The sequence below is a fragment of the Saccopteryx leptura genome, chromosome 4 (assembly GCF_036850995.1).
Source record: "Saccopteryx leptura isolate mSacLep1 chromosome 4, mSacLep1_pri_phased_curated, whole genome shotgun sequence".
NCBI classification, from domain to species: Eukaryota; Metazoa; Chordata; class Mammalia; order Chiroptera; family Emballonuridae; genus Saccopteryx; species Saccopteryx leptura.
This window is the reverse complement of record NC_089506.1, coordinates 111,874,648-111,900,046: the sequence shown is the minus strand read 5'-3', so window position 1 is coordinate 111,900,046 and position 25,399 is coordinate 111,874,648. Positions and strand designations below refer to the sequence as shown.

General features: G+C 37.2%; 1 protein-coding gene across 3 annotated transcripts in view; it reads left to right on the top strand.

Moving 5' to 3' along the window:
* SGCG (sarcoglycan gamma) overlaps positions 1–25,399 on the top strand; it is a 78,294-nt gene that overhangs the window by 25,460 nt on the left and 27,435 nt on the right. The window contains exons 1-3 of one of the 3 annotated variants that reach the window (XM_066381002.1): positions 3,469–3,512; positions 16,338–16,532; positions 19,931–20,032. In XM_066381002.1, the coding sequence (XP_066237099.1) occupies positions 3,495–3,512; positions 16,338–16,532; positions 19,931–20,032 (315 nt within the window). In that variant the 5' untranslated portion in view covers positions 3,469–3,494. Of the gene's footprint in view, positions 1–3,468; positions 3,513–7,356; positions 7,619–16,337; positions 16,533–19,930; positions 20,033–25,399 lie in introns of those variants that run through there. The other 2 variants (XM_066381004.1, XM_066381003.1) reach the window with 2 other exon arrangements.

Genomic DNA, 25,399 nt, shown 5'->3' with positions numbered 1-25,399 from the left:
TTGTAACATTTCCTGTACATGAGCAGTTAAGATGGACTTGCTGTTCATGTTATCTAGATTATTGAAGTTACTTTAAGTTCAGGGTTAAAAGCTGTTTCCTCAGGATTTTGTGACTCTATTTACACAAGGAGGTTACTGTTTAACATGAGGAATCTGATATTATATACAGAGTGTCCGTAAAGTCGTGGTGCACTTTTGACTGGTCACAGGAAAGCAACAAAAGATTATAGAAATGTAAAATCTGACCAAATAAAAGGAAAACTTTCCCAGTTTCTGTAGGATGATGTGGCAGCATGTGCGCATGCGCAGATGATGCTGTATATAGCGGAGCACTCACGGCCATGCCAGTCAAGATGTGGATGGTACAGAGGAAAGTTCAGTGTGTTCTGTGGCTCACTATATTTAAATCCATGACCAAAGTGTAACGTGAATATTGGCACGTTTATAACGAAGCGCCACCACATAGGAATAACATTACTGGGTGGGATAAGCAGTTGAAGGAAACGGGCAGTTTGGTGGAGAAACCCCGTTCTGGTAGGCCATCAGTCAGTGACGAGTCTGTAGAGGCTATACAGGATAGCTACCTAAGGAGCCCTAAAAAATCTGTGTGTGCTTGACCTCGACAATTACACCTAAGCAAGACTACAGTTCATAAGTTGTTAAAGAAACGCCTCTGTTTTATGGGTACAAATTGTGGCTGTTGCACGCTATCAAACCAGTGGATAGACTCACAAATGCGCGTTTGCTACAGGTATGCTTCATGAGATCGACAATGATGCAAGATTTTTGCAGAAGATTGTGTTTAGTGATGAGGCGACCTTCCATATCTGTGGACATGTTCATTGCCATAACGTTCGAATATGGGCTGCTGAACATCCTTATGCCTACGTTGAGTATGAACGTAACATCCCTAAAGTGAACGTGTGGTGTGGCCTGATGCATAAGGTGCTAGGACCATTTTATTTCCCAGAGCAGTCTGTGACTGCAAAGTCCTATATTGACATGTTGGAATTGTATGCAGTGCCACAATTTCTAGAAGGTGTCATCTTTCAACAGGATGGTGCTCCTCCACACTATGTCACCATTGCTCATGAGTTTCTGGATACAACATTCCCTCACCGGTGGTTCTTTCAAGACATGGCTACCACAGTCCCCGAATCTGACGCCCTTAGACTTTTTCTTTTGGAGTTATGTGAAGCAACATGTGTACATTGAATGTATCAACAACATTAATCACTTAAAACAAAGAATCACAGACGTTATTCACTCTGTTACACCAGACATCCTTACCCCCATGTGGCAAGAAGTTCACTATTGTTTGGATGTGTGTAGGGCAACAAATGGAGCCCACATCGAAATGCACTGTATAGGTTTAAAACTGGAGAATTTTCCTTTTATTTGGTGCAGATTTCACATTTCTACCATCTTTTGTTGCTTTCCTGTGACCGGTCAAAAGTGCACCATGACTTTACGGACACCCTGTATGTATGTGCTCTGGGAATCGGCTCCTCTTCAGCCAAAGGCAGACACAGAACAGGGACTCAGGTATGTGCTGTGAGCAGGGAATGGTCCTGGCAGCTGGGAGAACGAGACCCTCGCTGATGACGGACATCTGTGCAGCACGCTACAGTATCTGCTACAGTTAAGGGTTCCTGTTTTTGTGACTATTTTATTTTCGTATAAATATTTCAGAAAATAATTTTCTTGCCTTAATTATTTTACTTCTTTAGGTAGGACCAAGTTATAATCCTGTAGAACAATAGTTTAAAAACAATATTTAATGGAGAATTCATCTTTGTATTATACTCCTTCACTTGGTCAATGACTATTGGCAGTGTTACAGACAATGGAACCGGCCAGGAAATAACAGGAAAAAAATCCCTCTCTTGTGGATATGAGGCAAATAGTGTGGGAACATAGATGTAATATTTTTTGGATGTTGAATAAGATAGGAAATTGGAGGCAGGAGAGAGAAATTTGCATTTCAGATTAATATGCTTGGATTTAGAAGTAGGGAGTTAAGTTAAAGCTACTAGCAGAACTGCCTGTATAAATTCCACCTTAAATAAAAATTAAGGTGTCTCTTTACTCTCAATATAGACAAATTATAGGTCATCACTATTTAGGTGATTACTTTGATTAAATCATATTCTGTTATCAAAACATTTTAAGACAATTACATGAAATAAATATTCAAGTTTTTTATACATATATTATGAAAAATTGATGGTGAAAATCATTTTAACATAATTGTTTTATTTTAAATATTTTAATATGAGTTTATATAGACAACACATAAATATTATATAAATTATTTATATAATAATTTTAGTAAATTGGTATTTGAGTCTTGATTGACTATACTAATGATACTCTGGGGTTCTGATTTGATATGAGTTGTATCTGTAGTAACAGTTAACAGTTTCTAGGACTTTGTCAAGATATAGCATCACCATGTTCTATAAATACTTATTCTTTGAAATACTAGTATGACCTGACTTAAAAAGACCATGAATTGGCCCTGGCTGGTTGGCTCAGCGGTGGAGCGTCGGCCTGGCATGCGGGGGACCCAGGTTCGATTCCCTGCCAGGGCGCATAGGGGAAGCGCCCATTTGCTTCTCCAACCCCACCCCCTCCTTCCTCTCTGTCTCTCTCTTCCCCTCCCGCAGCCGGGGCTCCATTGGAGCAAAGATGGCCTGGGCGCTGGGGATGGCTCCTTGGCCTCTGCCCCAGGTGCTAGCGTGGCTCTGGTCCCCGCAGAGCGATGCCCCAGAGGGGCAGAGCATCGCCCCCTGGTGGGCAGAGCGTCGCCCCTGGTGAGCGTGCTGGGTGGATACCGGTCGGGTGCATGCGGGAGTCTGTCTGACTGTCTCCCCGTTTCCAGCTTCAGAACAAAAAAAAAAAAAAAAAAAGAAAAAGAAAAAGAAAAAAGACCATGAATTTAATACTTAATGTTCAATAATAGGAAGTATAATGCTACTCTGTGCTAAATATTATTCTAGGAGCTGTGCATTTTCCATGTGGAGCTATGATGACAAATTTTTTTTTTTCTTTTTTTTTTTTTTTTCATTTTTCTGAAGCTGGAAACGGGGAGAGACAGTCAGACAGACTCCCGCATGCGCCCGACCGGGATCCACCCGGCATGCCCACCATGGGGCGACGCTCTGCCCACCAGGGGGCGATGCTCTGCCCATCCTGGGCGTCACCATATTGTGACCAGAGCCACTCTAGCACCTGGGGCAGAGGCCGCAGAGCCATCCCCAGTGCCCGGGCCATCTTTGCTCCAGTGGAGCCTTGGCTGCGGGAGGGGAAGAGAGAGACAGAGAGGAAAGTGCGGCGGAGGGGTGGAGAAGCAAATGGGCGCTTCTCCTGTGTGCCCTGGCCGGGAATCGAACCCGGGTCCTCCGCACGCTAGGCCGACGCTCTACCGCTGAGCCAACCGGCCAGGGCATGATGACAAATTTTAATGAAATATATGCCTCCATATATATGGAATGTTTAAATATATTTGGGTATGTATCAGAGCAATTAATATACAGTTAACTGAATTGATTGTGAATGTTAGTTGTCCAATTATAGTAAAATGGCTTAGTTTGAAAGAATAATAGTTATCAGAGGCAAAATAACCTTTATGACACCTAATTTTCATGACATGAAATACATGTAATTGACCAATAACACTTATGTTCCACTGGCTATGAGAAAGATGCCAGCATGTGCAGGAGTTAAACAAAACTTAAGAACTCTGGGAATCTGAATTATAAGCATATTGGATTTAGGAGAAAACTATTACATCAACAAGATATTAGGAAAACTTTTATAAGTTATAAGATGCTAAATAACTCTGTGAAACCCACATGTGTAAAAAGAAGTTTTCTTGAATAGCTGCATAATTGAACATTCTATTTAGTGATACTTTTTTGTTGACATACCTTTCCAAAAAATGCAATCAAATATCCCACACATTTGCAGGTATTTCCTAAGTAATTTGGCAGAACATGAAAATAAAGACAAAACTTTTTTAGAAAGGTAACCATAGGGTTTTTTTCTAAAATTGTACATATGTTTAATATACATATTCCATTTATTTATTCATTTATTCATTCATTCTATCCCCAGTCAGGCAACCTCTGTGCTCCAGGACAATGCTCCAACCAACCAAGCTATATGGCCAGAGCAAAATCGTACATATTTTTAAAACAATGAATAAACTCTCGTTAATTTTGGACTGTCAAAATCAAAGAAGTGTGTTTTAAAGACAAAGAGATTAGCCAAGATAAAATAATATTGTGCCTTTTCCCCCCCACTTTTGTTCAGGAGTCTTAATTGTAAGAGGCTCTGAGTCTCCAAGTTAGTCTTGTCTGTCATTTTCTCTCGAGCTTTAGCAGCACCTCAGGCTGGAGCAGAGTTTAAGGAGGGAATGCCAGTCTGATGGAGGAAAGGAAGAACATAAAATAGCCTGCAGAACGTCAGTCTCAAGTAACCAGGTACAGGATCAGGAAAGATATGTGGCCCTATGCCTTGCAGCTCACTGACAGGGCCAGGTGGCAAAGTCAAAGCCTTGCCATAGAGCTCTGGAGATGAGTTCGCCCAAATGTCAGAATATATGCCAGGACTGGGGTGATAGGAGTTCCCATTATGAAGAAAAGCCAGATAGGCCCCTTGAATTGATCAGTTGACAGACGGATCATTACAGTTTTCATCATAGAGCTCATTGAGGCATGCATGCCTTTAGAACTCAGTCTGCTTTATTTGATGTCAAAAGGGACATACCAAGGTCCTTAGTAAAAGAAAAGGTACTATAGAAGAAAAGCAGAAGTAAAAAGTGCTTTTCTGATGTTAATCTTCCTCCCAAATTCAACCCATTGATCTTATATAGAACTTTATATGATCTTGAACCTTAAAAAACTGTTTAAACATAAAAAATATTTATGGATTAATATTTATGCTGGAAAATGGAGTAATATGCTGGATCACTGAGATGTGAAATAAGGGAAGTTTCAGCCTATGAATTATGACATGCATTAATCATATCACTAAGGTGATAAAAGGGTTTGGAAAATACAGTGTGTCCGTAATGTCATGGTACACTTTTGACCGGTCACAGGAAAGCAACAAAAGATGATAGAAATGTGAAATCTGCACCAAATAAAAGGAAAACTCTCCCAGTTTCATATTTATTCAGTGCAGTTCAATGTGGGCTCATGCACAGATTTTTTAGGGCTCCTTAGGTAGCTATCCCGTACAGCCTCTACAGACTCATGGCCTACCAGAACGGGGTTTCTCCACCAAACTGCCAGTTTCCTTCAACTGCTTATCCCACTGAGTAATGTTATTCCTATGTGGTGGCACTTTGTTATAAACGCACTGATATTCATGTTGCACTTTGGTCAGGATTCTAATTTAGTGAGCCACAGAACACACTGAACTTTTCTCTGTTCCATCCACATCTCTACTGGCATGGCCGTGGGCTGCTCCGCTGTATACACGGTGTTACGTCATCATCTGCACATGCGCACATGCTGCCACATCATCCTACAGAAACTGGGAGGGCTTTCCTTTTATTTGGTGCAGATTTCACATTTCTATCGTCTTTTGTTGCTTTCCTGAGACTGGTCAAAGTGCACCATGACTTTACGGACACACTGTAATAATGTGTAAATCTATCATTTCCCCCTTCTGTTCAATTCTTTCCTAGCTGTTCATGGAGCTTCTATTTAAATTGGTAGAGTCTCTGTTAAAGAATAAGTATGAGAGATATATGAAGTACTGGTAAAGATAGAATGTTTAGGTTTTCAATTATATCCTACATATTAGACTGTTCCATAAATAAACTATAGAAGATAACATACTTTATTCTGCTTTCCTATCTTTAACAAATACAAATACAAATACAAATAACTGAGTCCCAACTTGGTCCAGTCCCCACTGTAGATGCTGGGTATATAACCTAACAAAACAGACATCTTCCTGCCTCAATGGAGATAAGAGTTAAAAAGAAAGAAGCAATTAAAAAATAAATAAATGTTTTATTATAAATCCTGAAAAAAACCTAAGGAGGAAATAAGCAGGACTTAGTTATGGAAATTACAGGACAACAGGTACATGAGAAAGGTACTCATGGAAGGCCTCTCTGATGGGCAACAGAAGTGGCAGCCGCACGGTACGGACCAATTTTCTAGGAGAGAGAACAACATGTGCAAAGGCTATAAGGTAGGAGAAAGTTTATTGTTTGAGGGATTGAGGAAAACCAATGTTGAGAAGGGCAGGATGGGGTAAGGTGGGGCTGCAGAGGCCCCACTGGCAGGAGTGGAACTTCATCTCCGGTGCTGTGGGAAGCCACTGATTGACCTTCAACGAGAGACTTGTGGTCTTGTTGTGTTTGAAGATCTTACTCTGGAACAAGAGTAGGAGATCAATGAAGGGGCTAGCAGAGGAAGAGCTGGATGGGAGCAGTCAGCACAGATGATAAGAGCAAAATGAATGGAAACTTCACTTAGGATGTGGACCTGATAGGACTTACTAATAAACTAGATTGGGAGTGAGAGGAATCACAGATGAGACTCAGGCTTCTGGGGCAATCCACTAGAAATAGGTGGTGCAACCGCTGAGGTGTGAAGGAAGAAAGGGAAAGAGGAGGTATGTGGAAGAGGCAAAGTTACTGAAATTAAGTTATAGTTGAACAACTTCAGTTTGATATAACAGATGGAGATATCAGAAGACAATGATAAGATATGTGAGTCTAGAGTTCTGAGATTTTTAGATAGATATATCAACGTAGGAATCACCAGCTTGTAAATAATGTAAAACTGTTACAGTGAATAGATCAAGAGGAAAGGAGAGAGTTCCAGAACCATTTCAGAACATTTAGAGGCAAGAGAGAGAGGCAGAGACAGAAGGGGAGGGAGGAGAGGATAATGAGAGAGGCTAACAAGCAAAGTCCAGTGAGACAGAGAGTAAATTAGAAGAATATTAAAGAAAGTAGTTCCAAGGAGGGAGCAGTCATCTCTTTCAAATAAAATGAATAAAATAAAATTGAGAATGAGTAAAACGAGCATAGGAAAATATATATTGAATTTGTAATCAAAGAAATCATGTGATCTCTCTGACATCAGCCAAAGATAAAGTTGATAAAATTACTTTTTCAGGAAGAACATCCTTATCTTTAAAAACTTTATTGTTCTTTAGAAGAGTCCATTTGAGTAAGGAGGAAATAGGTAAAAAATAATTTAAAAACACTAATTTAGTAGATTTTTTTTTTCTTATTCTGTGGTTTATCATATCAATACATTGCCCAGCTACACCGCGTGAATGAGACTATTCGACTGAAAAGGCCTGATCGACATGGTCAAACCATACTCCTTCACGACAACGCCAGGCCCCATGTTGCACAAGTCGTCAAAGCCGCACTCCAAGAGCTCGAATGGGAGGTCCTTCAGCATCCGCCATATTCTCCGGACCTTGTACCGACCGATTACCATCTTTTCTGCTCCCTGTCAAACCATATGAAGGGCGTTACTTTCGATGACAAAGAGGTCCTTAAAAACTGGCTCAACAACTTCTTTGACACCAGACCAGGCGATTTTTGGTGGAACAGCATCAACAAATTGGTCGAGAGGTGGGAAGAGGTTGTAAACAGCAACGGCAAATATATAATTGATTAACTTATTGATATAATTATTGGTTTTTGTTTAAATAAAAGTCTTCAGTAAAAACGCTATGAACTTATTCCCCAACCCAATACAAATCAAAATTACAATGAGATACCACCTCACACTTGTTAGATTAGCTATTATCAACAAGACAGGTAATAACAAGTGTTAGAGAGGCTGTGGAGAAAAAGTAACCCTCATTCCCTGTTGGTGGGAATGTAAAGTAATACAACCATATGGAAGAAAGTATGGTGGTGCCTCAAAAAATTAAGAATAGAACTACCTATGACCCAGCAATCCATCTACTGGGTATATATACCTCCAAAACTCAAAGTCATTGGTACATAAAGATACATGCAGTCCCATGTTCATCCCAGCATTGTTCACGGTGGCCAAGACATGGAAACAACCAAAAAGCCCTTCAATAGAGGATTGGATAAAGAAGAATGATACATATATACTATGGAATACTACTCAGCCATAAGAAATGATGACATAAGATCATTTACGACACTGTGGATGGACCTTGGTAACATTATACTGAGTGAAATAAGTAAATCAGAAAAAACTAAGAATTGCATGATTCCACACATAGGTGGGACACAAAATTGAGACTCAGGGACAGTGGTGTAGCGAACATAACTGGCACCCAGGGCACGACACTTTATTGGTGCCCCTCCCCTCTATGCTTCTACTAAGCTTTTCTTGTTTGTCTTGGAGATCGTTTGGCGACCCTCTGCGAATGGTGCCCAGGGCATGATAGACCTCCCCTGCCCCCTCACTAGCCACTGCTCATGGACATAAATAAGAGGGCAGTGGTTACCAGGGGGAGGGGAAGGGAGGAGAGGGACAGGGTGGTGGAAGGGGAAGGGCATAAAGAAAACCAAATAAAAGGTGATGGAGGACGTTTGACTTTGGGTGATGGGTATATAACATAATTGAATGTCAAAATGATCTGAAGGTGTTTTCTTTAAATCTATATGCTTAGTTGAACAATGTCACCCCGTTAAAATTAATTGTCTAAATAAAACTATAAAAAAGTAGATAAACTTACATTAAAAAATCATAACAGTCTTAAAAATGGCTTTTAAATTGTTCTTAATTCATTTTAGCTCAAGTTAAATATTAAATATATTTAAGGCAATTTAATTGAAAAAAATGTAGTCATAAAGTTAGGATGAGTATGATGAATTTATTATTAACTTTACTATTACCAAAGGAATATATATATCAAAAGTTCAAGGGCTCAGAATTATTTTCTGCAACTTCCCTAACAGGAAGTGCTGGTTAGGGAAGGATTGACTTGAAACTCTTTGCCAGTCCATGGACTCTTCGCCCATAGACTCTCTCTATTTCTGTCTCTCTCTCAGACACACACACACATGCTTTTATGGGGGTTATATCATTAACTTTGCAATATGACTCCACATTTACAAAGTTGAAATCTGGGACCCATACTTGTCAAGAAGTTGCTCTGCTTCTGGTGTTCTCCAGATTCAGGATAATTGTGCTTAATAATTTAAATTATTTGCCCTGCTCAAAAGTCAGTGTCTGTTTTCAATCTCACTTATCTTCAGTTATAGAAAATCTTTGGCAATTACCTCTGTAATCACTGTCTTCCTTATATTTGTTCTAGTTACTCCCACAGGGGCTTCAGTAGACATATTTAAACATTTTCCATTCATCAGCCAGGTCCTTGAAACTTACCTTCATGTTTCCTACATCATTTTTCACTCTGTTGTGCTTTCCAAGGTCTAGCTTCCTATATACAGATTCTCTTTTTCAGCTTTATGTAATCTGTTAGATATAAGGGAAACTGTCTTTTAACTTTAACTCATTCTTTGAACTTTAAAAATAACTGAAGCTCTCATTTCTAAGGGGTCTGTTTAGTTCCTTTTCAATCCTACATTTACAAAACTATATACAGTCTGACCTGTGGTGGCGCAGTGGATGAAGTACTGACCTGGAACATTGAGCTTCACCAGTTTGAAACCCTAGGCTTCCCTGGTCAAGGCACATGTGGGAATCAATGCTTCCGGCTTCACTCCCCCCTCCTCTCTAAAAATAAATAAATAAAATATTTTAAAAATGATACTATTAAAAAATCATATTATATTTGCTCCTTTTGAACACCATCCATCTATTATCACCTCTTTGTCTCAAACTCCTGTCAATAACCTGTCCAAACTAGGCATTTCAGTAAAGATTAGTTGAAAGTAACAATGTTATTTAACAACATTTATTTAGTATTATACTATGTTAAATTCACTATATTACATGATATGACAAGAATCAATAAATGTAGAAAACAGAATTCTTGTCTTTAAGTGGTTTTATTTTAAATAATAAATAAGGAACTATGAATTTAAAAGCGTATAAAAATACTACTTCTGGAAAAACAGAATGCTTTATATCTGGAGCCCTCTGTGCTAAAATGTTAAGTACTACATTAGAGAGAAGCATTTAAAGCCAATCAAAATCAAGTATACCATCAATGTACTTTCAAAGATGGTTAACAGAAAAAATGGGTGTAATTTTTTTAATAACATAAATTGTTTAAGAAATTAAAGGAGTCTATGAAAATAATTTGTTTGAGATATAACTAAAACTCAAAATTCTTTACCTTGGAAAATAGATTTTGAATTCTAATATTAAGTGTTATTTCATTATTTTTTTGTAAAGTCAGCCTGTAGTTTTTATGTTCTGCTAAGGGAGGAGGGTCCACCTCTTACTCCAGCTGTTGGCAAAGGCGGTGCACAGATTTGGGGTAACCATAAATTAAGTAGAGCTCATTCACTAGCTTCCGTTTCCCTGGGAGAACCACAGCTGGTTACAGCACAGTCTACTGAGTCTTCTCAGTAAACAACTGACTAGTCGCACTAACCATACTCCATTTTGAGTGGGTTTCAACTTACTAATTGTAGACAGTTGAAGCTCTGAAGTAACTAACTCTTAATGTATTTTATTGCTTGTTGTACATTTATTTTTTTTTTTAATTTAATGCAGTGACATTGATAAATCAGGGTACATATGTTGAGAGAAAACATCTCCAGATTATTTTGACATTTGATTATGCTGTATACCCCTCACCCAAAGTCAAATTGTCTTCCGTCACCTTCTATCTGGTTTTCTTTGTGCCCCTCCCCTCTCCCATCCCCTCTCTCTCTCCTTCCCACCTCATCCCTCCCACCCACCCCCCGTTACCATCACATTCTTGTCCATGTCTCTGAGTCTCATTTTTATGTCCCATCTATGTATAGATTCATATAGTTCTTAGTTTTTTCTGATTTACTTATTTCACTCCGTATAATGTTATCAAGGTCTATCCATGTTATTGTAAATGATCTGATGTCATCATTTCTTATGGCTTAAATAATATTATCTGAGTGTTTTAACATTTAACATTTGTATTTAATTTATTCAGCAAATATTTATCAAGCACATACCATGTGCCAGGTGCTCTTCTTGGAGCCAGGGATACAACTAATAACAAAATAGCTGAAAATACTACCATCTAGTGGCTTATGTGAGGTATGGTGAGCGTTTGAAATGAAGCAAGTAAGTAAAATATATAGTATGTCATGGGGTGTTAAGTGCTATGGCCAAAAAAAAAAAAAAAAAGGCAGGAAGGAACATAGATAGATAGTCAGTGGTGTACATGAGGGTGTCCTTATTTAAATAGGATGGTGAGGGAGGGCTTTATTGATAAATGATCTTTGAACAGAGAGTTGAGTAATATCAAGGGGAGCCATGCAGTTACTTGGGAGAAGACCTCCCAGGTAAAGGGAATTGTAACTACAAAGTCCCCCAGGTGGGTCATGCTTGGAGTATCTATGGATAAGACTAGCATGAGTGGAGCAAAAGGACTAAGGGAGAGCGTGACCATGGATGAAGACGGGATGGGCTGGGCCAGTCAAGGTAGATTTGGGGTTTTACTCTGACTGAAATAGAAAGCCATAGAAGGTTTTAAGGTTTTATGGAGCTATCATTTAGTGAAATGAGAAAGTTGAACAAGGAGCAGGTTGGGGAGTGAGGTCACAGTTTGGTACATATGAACTTTGAGATTCCCAATTGGGTATACACGTCTTGAGTTCAAAATGAGTGTGTGCTAGGAATAGGCATTGGGAAGTCCTCAACTTTAAGATGCCTCCACAACTAGGGGTAAATACAGAGAAAAAAGAGAAGTCTAAGGCTGAGCCTGGGGAAGGGAGAACGGAGGAAGCAGCAGATGAGAATGAGAAGTAGCCATCTTTGCAATGAGAAGAGAACCAAGTGCAGCTTCTGGAAACCAAGTGGAAAAAATGTTTCAAGGAGGAGGCAATGACTATTTGGCCAGCACTGATCCTAGGTCATGTGAGTGCACGTTTTCTTTAGCAACATGAGGTCCTTGGTGAGCTTTCAAGTGTAAGTTCAAGGGAGTGGTAAGTGTGAAAGCTTGTTTGGTATTGGGTTTTAGAGTGGAGAACACGGAAGTAGAGAAACAGTGAGGACAGTCAACTCACTGGAGAGTTTTGCTGTGAAAACAAATGGATAAATGGGGCTGGGGCTTCAGGTGTCTGTGAGCACCTGCTGTTGGCAGGAGTACGTGGGGTAAAAGCATAACCACTGTCCTCACTGTCCTTAGGGGGACCACTGGCTGGTGGCTTGCCCCTTTAGGGCTTTTTCTAAACTTGCAGTTTATCTTTATTAGTTTCTTTTTTTTTTTTTAACAAGTGAGACAGAGTGAGAGATAGACAGAGAAAGACAGGAAAGGAGAGAGAGGAGAAGGATCAACTCCTTGTTGCAGCACCTTAGTTGTTCATTGATTGCTTTCTCATATGTGCCTTGAGCAGGGGCTCCAGCTAAACCAGTGACCCCTTGCTCAAGCCAGAGACCTTTGGGTTCAAACCAGTGATCATGAGGTTATTTCTATTATTCCATGCTCAAGCCAACGACCTTGGGGTTTCAAACCTGGGTCCTCAGTGTCCCAGTCAACATTCTTGTATACACTGCACCACCACCTGGTCAGGCCTTATTAGCATTCTTTCAATATTTAAAATACTGGCTACTTCATATTATATTATTAATCCTCTTCTCAGCATGTCATTTCTGAAAATACTTTAACATAAACAACATATTTTAATTTTCTACATATTTTAATTTTCTCCATTTTGCCTGCGCCCCATTAGGACTAGCTCCTCATTAGTAATCACTGTTTAAAAAGAGTGTGGGACTTAGATCGTCTTTTCTTAATGACTTGACCGTGCTCATGAATCACAGACATTTTATTTAAAAACTCCAAGAACTTATACAATCTATCCAGCCCCATTTTCTAGCATCATCCCTGGCTAAATTAATGCTTGTCAATTTCTACAGTTGTTTAATTTGTTTGTTAATTAATTTATTTATTCATTCAAGACTTTTATTTTGTGCCTATTATTTCTCAGTTGCATTATTTTAGGGACACAACAATGAACAAGAGTCACATAGAATTTACATTCTAAAGAGGAGGAGCCAATAGGCAAGTAAACAAATAAACAAAACGGGGTCACAAGGCTGAATTCAAGGGAGGTAAGGGATACCCTCATAACAGAATTTGCTACAAGCCCTCTGTAAACCACAATAAAATGATATTAAATGAATATTTAAGTTTTCTCTATTTTATGTGGGGAAAAAAGCCTTCTATGGTAGGTGGTATAACGGCCTCCAAAGATGTCCATGCCTAATTCCTGGAACCTTATGTGGTAAAAAGGACTTTTGTATATGTGGCTATATTAAGGTTCTTGAGATGGGGAAATTGTCCTGGATATCCAAGTGAGCCTAATGTAATCTCAAGGGTTCTTATGGGATGCTGACAGAAGTTTTGACAGAGAGGGAGATGTAACAAAAGAAAAAGAGCTGAGGTCAAGGAGTGTGGGAAACTCCTAGAAGCTGGAAAAGGGGAGGGTCTCCCCTAGACCCTTCAAAAGCAATGCAGCTCTGCTCACACTTTTTAGCCCTGGAGAACTCATTTTCAGACTTCTGACCTCCAAAAGTATAAGATAATAAAATTGTGTTACATTCAGTCACTAGGTTTGTATAAATTTGTTAACTACAATAAGAAAACTGAATATAGAAATAGAAATATATAGCAGTTGGAAACTGTGTGTGTGTGTAGACAGTTTTAGAAAATTTCTATTTTATTGATCTTTAGCCATACTGTAAAATAGCACACTTGTGCCCTGCTTTAAGATCAGATTCTCTGGATACCCTTTCTAATACAATTGAAGTATCTTAGCCCGTCCTTGACAGAAATTCTGGCTCTGCCTCCATATTTCAGATGACGCACACTTTGAAATAAATATTATAGGGCGATGTGATGGAAAGTGACTGAGTGTCCGGAGAAGGCATCTCTAAGGAGATGATAGGTAAATTAAGCAGGAGCCAGCAGTATTTTGAGTGGAGAGAAGGTCCAGGACTAAGGTCCGGAGCTAAGAGTTAACTTGGTCTATTAAAGTGTAGATGGAGAACTGTGAGCAGAATACAAACGGTAGTAGGTGAAGCCAAAGAGGTAAGTGAAGGACCTTTGTGTAGGGTCTAGTCGGTGGTGGAGGAGTTTGGATATTCAGTGTGGGGAAAAGCCACGGAAGGTTTGAAACAATAGAATGCTATTGAGTAGAGAATGCTTTTTTTTTAAAAATAATTTTATTTTTAATGGGGCGACATCAATAAATCAGGATACATATATTCAAAGATAACAACTCCAGGTTATCTTGTCATTCACTTATGTTGCATACCCATCACCCAAAGTCAGATTGTCCTCTGTCACCTTCTATCTAGTTTTCTTTGTGCCCCTCCCCCTCCCCCTTTCCCTCTCTCTCTCCCCCCTCCCCCTGTAACCACCACACTCTTATCAATGTCTCTTAGTTTCACTTTTAAGTCCCACCTACGTATGGAATAATGCAGTTCCTGGTTTTTTCTGATTTACTTATTTCACTTCGTATAATGTTATCAAGATCCCACCATTTTGCTGTAAATGATCTGATGTCATCATTTCTTATGGCTGAGTAGTATTCCATAGTGTATATGTGCCACATCTTCTTTATCCAGTCATCTATTGAGGGGCTTTTTGGTTGTTTCCATGTCCTGGCCACTGTGAACAATGCTGCAATGAACATGGGGCTGCATGTGTCTTTACGTATCAATGTTTCTGAGTTTTTGGGGTATATACCCAGTAGAGGGATTGCTGGGTCATAAGGTAATTCTATTTTCAGTTTTTTGAGGAACCACCATACTTTCTTCCATAATGGTTGTACTACTTTACATTCCCACCGAGAATGCTTTCTACAGGGAAAGGAAGGAAGGCAGGCTTTGCAGTAGTGCGGGTGAGAGGTTTACTGCTGGCTTGAAGTTGTGTGATAGCAATGAAAATGGAGAGAGCAGACAGATTTGGAACATATGTTGAAGACAGAGTTGATAAGACCTGCTTATGTAGGTCTTGAAGAGAAAAGAGAATCAATGATGACTTCAGAAACTTTGATAGCAGTAAGTGTATGGGTTGTGGTGGACTTTCTCATATAAGGAAGACCGAACAAGTTCAAAGAAGTGAATCAATAAATAATACACTTAGGACATATTTAGGTTTTGCATAGCATATAGACTGTCAGTATTTTAAAATACTATGTGATGAACAGTACAATTTCATGTAATCAGTTAGAACATGGGAAAATGCCTATTGCTAAATTGAAAAGATATTTAAATAATTATTTTAGAACATGGCTTACTTTAAATAAGGATACCTCCAAACCATTCATAAAAATACAGGCATAACTTTTACACACACACACACACACACACCTCAAAGGAGAATATTTTATATTCAAATTCATCAGTTTACATTTACAAGCAGGAAAGTCTTCATAATATCTACTCTTTATTTTTCCTTTGCATAAAGGGGAAAATTAGTAATTTTTAAATATCTCTTCATAGAGTTGAAGTTGTTATTAAAACACCTACTTACTTAAAACAAGGAATATTTGTAAACTTTTGAATGCATATATTGTATGTTTTGATCTTTTTTGAAATAGGTCAATACTTGGAAACAATCAGACAAAAGTTAATGTGGTAGGCATCTTATAAAGAGCCTTTTTAAAAATTCTGAGTAATTTGGTAGCTGAAAAAAAATGTAATTTAATCATTTGACATAAAATTGAGGAATTGGATTCTATTTTTAGAAGACATGTAGGAACATGCTTGATTTTCCTCCCACTTAATCTTTTAAGAACTTGATAACTTGGTTATTTTAAGTTGATACTTCAATTGCAAATTTAACCTGCAGAATTTTGGAAGCTGTATATATACTGAACCTGTTGATTAAAATCTAAAAATATGGCCATTGAACTTGAAATGGGTGTGTCATATCTAAAATATTTTGCATGACAAATTAAATATTCTGTGCTTGAAATATAGTGACCTGTTTCAAAGTAATATTTAATTCTCTTTTAAAAAACCATTAATTTTGGAAATTTATTTTGGGGATAAAAAATATTTTGTTGGATTCATAGTAAAACAGTATTGACAAACAAGTTCTCTTTTTTCTCTGTTCCTTTCTCTCTCTGTCTTCCTCCCTCTCTCCTTTCATCCTTCTCTTCCTCCCTCCCCCTCTCTTCCTCTTTCTGTCTTCCTTTCTCCCCACTCTTCCTACACCCTGATCCCACCCCACGGCAGATGGTACGTGAACAGTACATTACAGCCACAGAAGACACCCTCATAGAAAGGCCGGAGAGCCAGCATGTATATAAAATTGGCATTTATGGCTGGAGAAAGCGCTGCCTCTACTTATTTGTTCTTCTTTTACTCATCATCCTTCTTGTGAATTTTGCTCTTACAATTTGGATTCTTAAGGTGATGTGGTTTTCCCCAGTAAGTATATATATATTTTTTCTTTTCTTTCTAATTTTATTTTTATTTTTTGCTGGTAAGTCAGTTCTTGTTTCGTGTGCACCATCACTTCATCTGTATTGTATTGGTAGAAACTTCCTTTACTGTCATTGTTTGTTTCCTGTCTGTATCAGAATTTTCAGTAGCAAAAAATACATATAATATTTACCTGTTTTACCTTTTTAAATAATTTCAGTGTGAATTACACTTTATTGTTTTTGTTTGAGTTATTATAATTTTTATTAGTAATTATCTTTACATGGGGAAAAGTTGTAATGATCTTGAATTTATGGTTGATTGAGCCATGATTGTTTAATAATTATTTAATTCACTAATTGGTAAGTCATGTTTCTCTAATCTCATTTATTTATAAATACCATTTGGGTGCTACTTTCTCATTCTTTTAAAAGCTTCATGCTGATATGCAATGAAGTCATGTCCACACTTCAATATTTAACATGGATTTAGTAAGTAAAATATCAGTAGTCTTAAGGAATTCATATTTTATTTTTTAAACAACTGCATGTTTCCAAGATAGCTGATTTTATATACTCTGACAATATTTCTGTGTACTTTTTGAAAAGAATTATTTAATGTAGAATGGAAGATAGTGCAGTCAGAAAAGCGCTACAGTGGACATCACAGGGAGGTTAATCAGCTCCTCGCATTTGTCTTGAAGGTGTGATATAGGCACAGTTTATTTCCAACAACAATAGTTGTAGCATTTGATCTGAAATGCCTCCCATTAATTGGTATCCTTCATTTTCTATGCAATGATTTCTTTCCTTCCATAATTCCATAGCCAGTAGACACATTATTTCTTTTCTTGGCATAATAAATAAATATTTATATTTTCACATATTCAAAGAGATAAAATGCCAATCCAATAAAAATATAGCTTGAAATGTGTTAATATATTTAATATAAATGCATTTAAAATAGTTAAAAGTATATCATATATTATAAATTATTATAAATTATATACAAATATCTTTAAGTTGTGATTTCTTCTTTAAAATTTACAACAATTTTTTATAGCATCACCTAAAGACACTTCTCCAGAGAGAACATACACATGGCCCACAGGCCTATGAAAAGATGCTCAACATCACTAATCATCAGAAAAATGCTAATTAAAACTACAGTGAGACATCGCCTCACACCTGTCAGAATGGCTTTCATTAACAAATCAACAAACTAGTGCTGGCAAGGGTGTGGAGAAAAAGAAATCCTCCTGCATTGCTGGTGGAAATGCTGACTTGTGCAGCCACTGTGGAAATCAGTAGGGCAGGGGTCCCCAAACTACAGCCCATGGGCTGCATGCGGCCCCCTGAGGCCATTTATCCGGCCCCCGCCGTACTTCCGGAAGGGGCACCTCTTTCATTGGTGGTCAGTGAGAGGAGCATAGTTCCCATTGAAATACTGGTCAGTTTGTTGATTTAAATTTACTTGTTCTTTATTTAAAATATTGTATTTGTTCCCGTTCTGTTTTTTTTACTTTAAAATAAGATATGTGCATTGTGCATAGGGATTTGTTCATAGTTTTTTTTATAGTCCGGCCCTCCAATGGTCTGAGGGACAGTGAACTGGCCCCCTGTGTAAAAAGTTTGGGGACCCCTGCAGTAGGGGATTGCCTCAAAAGATTAAAAATGAAATTGCCTTATGACCCAGTTATCTCACTTCTAGGAATATATCCTAAGAATCCCAAAACACTAATTCAAAAGAAGATATACACCCTTATGTTAACTGCAGTGTTGTTTGCAACAGCCAAGATCTGGAAACAGCCCAAGTGTCCATTGGCAAATGTATAAATAAAAAAGGCTGTGGTACATTTACACAACGGAATACTACGCAGCCATAAAAAAGATGGAAATCTTACACTTGCAACAGCATGGATAGACCTGGAGATTATTATGCTAAGTGAAATAAGCCAGGCAGAGAAAGACAAATACCGCATGATCTCACTTATATGTGGAATCTAATAAACACAATAAACTGAGAAACAAAATAGAAACAGAGGCAGAGTCACAGGGAACAGATGGACAGCTGTCAGAAGGAAGGGGGAAGAGGGGATGAGATCAAAGGTGAAGGAATTAGCCAAAATCATATATACACACATACAGACAACAGGGTATAGTAATAGCCTGAAGGAAATGTGGGAGGTGGAGTTAGGGGAGAGGGGCAAAAGGGAGAGATGGAGGTGGAAAGAGACTTTGCATAGGGCATGTGAGGACACAGTGTGGTATGTAGAGGATTTTTTTTTTTAGCAAGAAAGACAGACCGACAGAAAGGGACAGACATAGAGGAAAGGAGAAAGATTAGAAGCATCAGCTCCTAATTGCGGCACTTTAGTTCTCATTGACTGCTTTCTCACATGTGCCTTGACCAGGCAAGCCAGTGACCCCTTGCTCAAGCCAGTGATCTTGGGCTCAAGCCAGTGACCTTGAGCTTCAAGCCGGCGATGTTTGGGCTCAAGCCAGGGGTCATGTCTGTGATCCCTCGCTCAAGCTGGTGAGCCCATGCTCAAGCAGATAAGCCAGCGACTGTGGGTTTCAAACCTGGGTCCTCAGCATTCCAGGTTGATGCTCTATCCAGTGTCAGAAGGAAGGCGGAAGAGGGGACGAGATCAAAGAAGATGAAGGTGAATGGCCACCACCTGGTCAGGCTAGAGAGTGTTATGTTAAGTGGGACACTTGAAACCCTGTCAACACAATAAATTAAAAATTAAAATTAAACAGTATATATACAAGATTTAATAGGATGACAGCAGTGTGTAATCTTGAGAGTTAAGCTTTCTATCATTTCTGATAATTCTTCAAGACTTGAAACTCCTCAAGAGCAGACAACTTGACTAGAGCTCCACATCCTCCTATATCACTTTTCACTTAAGAAATGCATAATGAATACTGGCTATTTTGTGAGCTTACATGATACACTTGAAGACTTCATTTAAAAATTATTTAGGTTATTTTAAGGGTGATGGTGATAAAACTGTTCTGTATCCTAATTGTTTTGGTGGTTACATGTGTTAAAATTCACAGAAACTTCAAAAGAGTCCATTATTTAAAACAATTTTAAATAGTAATGGTATGATTTTTTTTTCTTATATGGTGGTAAGCTCTTGGCTGTTTATGGTAAAGAGATCCTTTAAATCTTATGTGTATTTCCTAAATAGGTCTTCGTATTTATACAAGATTTAATAAAATACTATGTATTTGAATAAAAAAACCTAAATTTTAAAATAAAATATTTGGGAGAAATATAGAAAAAGTGCTGATAAGAAGTAGATGAAAATGCATATGTAATTTAAGCCAATACTTTTAGAAAGGAAGGAAAAAGAAAGCCATAACAAAATCTCTATTGTCTCATCTTTTTAACAGACTGGAATGGGTCACTTACATGTTACAAAAGATGGGCTCCTCCTGGAAGGGGAATCGGAATTTTTATTCCCATTGTATGCCAAAGAAATACACTCCAGAGTGGTAAGACAATGATGAAATATTTAAATCATTTGTGTTTTATGAAAAACAAATAATGATTAAGCATAGAAATAAAGTATATTTCAGAGGAGAGTTCTTAAAAAATGTCCACATGAACGCACGTTCATGCTACACTCTTTATAAAAGGCTTGGCTCTAAGGCTGTGGAATTTATTTCTGATATTACATTCTGAAATGACTCCATTGTCATGTGCTTTCGATCTGAATTTGGTGGCCTCAGTAATTTAGACCATAATCAAGTAAAGGTTTGTAATTAAAACCTTTATCAAAAACAATCTAAACTTCTTTCCATTTTTGTAAGTAATTTAAGTACATGTCTTTCAAGGCAGTTAAGATTATCTGAAAAGCTTAGAAAGAAATCAGTGCTTGGTGGTATGTTCTGTAGCAGTTATACTAATTATACAGATTGTGGTCCTGTAGGATTCGCCATTCAGAAATTAAACATTATCATTAAATAATTGTGCGACTTCAAAAGTAAATCTGCCTCAGTATTATATCAATATTTACTTACCTCTATTGAATTTATTACAAATTGAGCCAAGCACAAACTATAGTCAAATATTTTTGTAGTATGTTCTATTTTTCCTTATGTGATACTACAGACTTTGTAGTAGAGGTAAATATTTTGCAACATTACCGATTAGGTGATATTAGCTAAATATGTCAAATGTTAGAAACTTTGTATAAAGAGAGCACACTCTTTATTTCCCTCTCATTGTTCTAGATACAAAAGGTTATGTCGGTATTTCCTACATGCAGAAGCTGTACCAGCTATTCCAGAGCAATTAGAAAGGAAACAAAAGGTCAACCACTGACAAACACCTGGTCTTATAAGAGAGCTAAAGCAACTTCCAAGTTAGACATCAGAGCAATCACCAAGCTCTACTACCAACTGCAAAATGATATGGTGCAAAATGACTGCAGAGGAGAGATCCTAAAGGAATAAAAAGATGCCAAGAGTAGTAAATATGTGGATAAACAAAAATATACCACTTATTATTTTAAACATTTTAGAGGATACTTCAATACTAAAGTAGAAATAATAACAATGTATTTCAGGGTTTACAACAAAGAAACAAGTAAAATATATGACCACAATAAAACTGGCATAAAATTAATTGAAGATAGTTAAAGATGTTCAGTATAAATTCAAAAGTAAAACACACACAAAGAAGAGCCAATATATCAACAAAGGAGATGAAATAAAACCATAAATTATACTCAATCCAAAAGAAAGCCAGTAAAGGACACAAAGAGCAAATGGAATGAATAGAAAACAAATAGCAAGGTGGTAAATTGAAACCAAGCTACATCAATAATCACATCAAAATAAATTGGTCTTAACATTCTAATTGAAAGCCACAGATTATCATATTGAATGAAGAAGCAAGACTAACTATATGCCACTTACAAAAACCCACTTTAATGATAAAGACACAAGTAAGTTAATGGTAAAAGAATTTTAAAAAAATTATTCATTGATTTTAGCCAGAGAAGAAGGGGGAGAGAGAGAGAGAGACAAGAACATTGATCTGTTTCTGTATGTGCCCTGACTGGAGATAAAACCAGCAACCGCTGTGCTTCTGGCTGATGCTCTAACCCACAAGGCTATCCAGCCAGGTTGGTAAAAGAATTTTAAAAGAATATGCTATACTAAAACTGATGAAAAAAGTGGGAGTGAAAATTTCACACAAGTCTCTTAACCATTATTTTTTTTCTGCTATATCTCCTGGGAAAGAGAAACAAAAGAACAAATAAAAATTTGGAACTACATAAGACTAAAAGGTTTTTGCACAGCCAAGGAAACCATCAATAAAATGAAAAGACAAGTAACTAAATGGGAGAACATACTTACCAATGATATATTTGATAAGGGTGTTTTTATCCAAAATTTGTAAAGAATTCAGACAACACAACATCAGAGAAACAAACAACCCAAATAAAAAGTGGGCAGAAGACCTGAATAGACACTTCTCCAGGGAAGACATACAGATAGCCAATGAACATAAGAAAAGTTGCTCAACATCACGAATCATTAGAGAGACATAAATCAAAACCGCAACAAGATACCACCTCACACCTGTCAGAATGGCTGTCATCAATAAATCTGTAAACAACAAGTGTTGGCAAGGATATGGAGAAACAGAAATGTTTGTGCACTGTTGGTGAGAATACCTTTCTGTGCTTCCATTATGGAAAACAGTATAGAGTTTCCTCAAAAAAAAAATTAAAAATGAAACTGCCTTATAACCCAGCAATTTTATTTCTGGGAATATATCTGAAGAATCCTGAAACACTAATTTGAAAGAATATATGCACTCCTGTGTTTATTGCAGCATTATTTACAATAGCCAAGATACGGAAGCAATCCAAGTGCCCATCAATAGATGAGCAGTTAAAAAAGCTGTGGTACCATATATAAAATGGAATACTACTCAAACATAAAAAAGACTTAAATCTTACCTTTCGTCATAGCATGGATGGACCTAGAGAGTATTATGCTCAGTGAAACAAGTCAGTCAAAGACAAATACCATGTGATTTCACTTATATGTGAAATCTAAAGAACCAAATAAGCAAACAAAGTAGAAACTGAGTCACAGATACAGAGAACAGACTGACAGCTGTCAGAGGAAAGGAGGTTGGGAACCTGGGTGAAAAAGCTAAAGTGATTAAGCAGTATGAGTTGGTAGTTACAGAAAAGTCACAGAGCTGCAGATTACAGCATAAGAAATATAGACAATGACATAACGATTATCTATGTATGGGGCCAGGTGGGTACTTGAAACATTGTGGGAACCATTCTGTAAAGTACATAATTTTTTAACCAACTTGCTGTACATCTGAAACCAATACAAAATAATAGTGAATATAAACTGTAATTTAAACAAGAAAGTTGGAGAAGCTATACAATTGACCCTTGAACAATGCAGGGGTTAGGGATGTTGACATCCCCAACAATAAAAAATCCTCATATTTTGATTCTCTAAAAACTTAGCTACTAATAGCCTACTGTTGTCCTGAAGCCTTATTGATAACATAAATAGTTGATTAATACATATTTTGTATATTATATGTATTATATACTGTATTATTACAGTAAAGTAACCTAGAGGGAAAAATGTTATTATGAATACTGTAAGAAAGAGAAAACATATATACAGCATTTCTTGAAAAAATCCACACATAAGTGGACCCTCACAGTTCATACCCAGGTTGTTCAAAGATCACTGTACTAATAACAGGCAAAGTAGATTTCAAAGCAAGAGATAAAGATCTCAGAGATACAGAGGGTCATTTCAAATGATGTAGGAGTGAATTCATTAACATTTATGTAGCTAAACATTTACATACCTAATGTTTGAGCTTCAAGATACATGAAGCAAAAGCCAATAGAACTGAAAGAAAAAGTAGAACTTTTCACATTTATAATCAGAGATTTCACATCCCTCTCTCAGTAATTGATATAACAAACCCACAGAAAATTAATAAGGATATAGGAGATTTGAATAACACTGTCAACTTATTTGATATAATTAACATTTATATAGTACTCCCCCAACAACAGAATAAAAGTCATTTTTGATGCACAAGGAATATTTATTAAAATCATATTTTGAACTATAAAACAATTCTCAATAAATTTAGAAGTATTCAAATCATACAACATGTTATCTGACCATAATTAATTCAATAAGAAAACAGTAACATGAAAATATTTAAATATTTTCCAAATATTTTAAAATTAAATAAAATATTTATACATAATCCATGAGTCAGAGAAGCAAGAAAACATTAAAAAGTATTTTTGACAGATTAAAAATAAAAAAAATATATATCAAATTTCAAGGGATGTAGTTAAAGTAGTGCTTAGAGGGAAACTTATAGTACTAAATGTCTATTTTAGAGAAAAAGGAATATCAGTGACTTCTGAATATACCTTAATAAGTAGAATAAAAACAAATTAAACCAAACATATGAGAAGAAGTGATAGAATAAAAAACAGAAATAAAAAAATAGAAAACATAAAAGCAATGGAGAGATCAGTAAAACCAAAAACTGGCTCTTTTAGATCAATAAAAATTGACCAACGTCTAACCAGATTATTTTTTTCTAAAAAATGAATAACAGACCCATGACAGAAGACTGGTGGTTTGATGGTTGACAGAGCAATGGGGCAGGGGACAGGAGAATGATGAAGGTAAGGTACACCTGGGAGAAGGTAGAGGATGAGGTATATGTTCAGACGGTAAGGGAGACCAGATAGCAAGGGTGGGATGGGATAGCCTGTGTGAGAGGTTCTGGTTAAACACACTCTGTAGGGTTCTGACTAAAATTAGGTTTGACCAGGAAGTGCATCAATGAGCCTAGGAAAGGTTTTAGGGGCCTGAAGAAATTTTTGTCAAGCAAGGAAGCTTCATCATACTCTAATTAGAATATTATTTGCCAAAGGGCCCATCTCTCAGACTCTTTCCTCTGCGTCTACATTGTCATTCTTTGAAAGTCTGGAGAATCCTTAATGGTGTCCCCTCTACAATTTCTGACATTGGTCATTTGAGTCTTCTCTTTTCAATGAATAATCTGGTTAGAAAATATCCTATCGCCTGACCTGTGGTGGCACAGTGGGATAAAGCGTCGACCTGGAACACTGAGGTCGCTGGTTTGAAACCTTGGGCTTGCCTGGTCAAGGCACATATGGGAGTTGATGCTTCCTGCTCCTCCCCCTTCTCTCTCTCTCTGTCTCTCTCCCTCACTCCTCTCTCTCACAAAAAATCAATAAATAAAATATTTTTTTAAAAAAAAAGAAGAAAATATCCTATGAAGTCCTTTGTTTGGCTTAAGACAGGTTTCTAAACCAATCAAATATGTACCTAAGGGCACATTTACATGGCTGGACAGAGTGCAGAAGCATTCTAGATCCGAAGAGATGTGGCCAAAAAATGAGATGTGAAACCATGTTCAAGTCACATGAAAGAACAAAACTACAGAGAAATAAGAAAGTGAAATTGACAATTCAAATCTCCTATATCCTTATTAATTTTCTGTGGGTTTGTTATATCAGTTACTGAGAGAGGAATGTGAAATCTCTGATTATAAATGTGAAAAGTTCTACTTTTTCTTTCAGTTCTATTGGCTTTTGCTTCATGTATCTTGAAGCTCAAACATTAGGTATGTAAATGTTTAGCTACATAAATGTTAATGAATTCACTCCTACATCATTTGAAATGACCCTCTGTATCTCTGAGATCTTTATCTCTTGCTTTGAAATCTACCTTGCCTGTTATTAGTACAGTGATCTTTGAACAACCTGGGTATGAACTGTGAGGGTCCACTTATGTGTGGATTTTTTC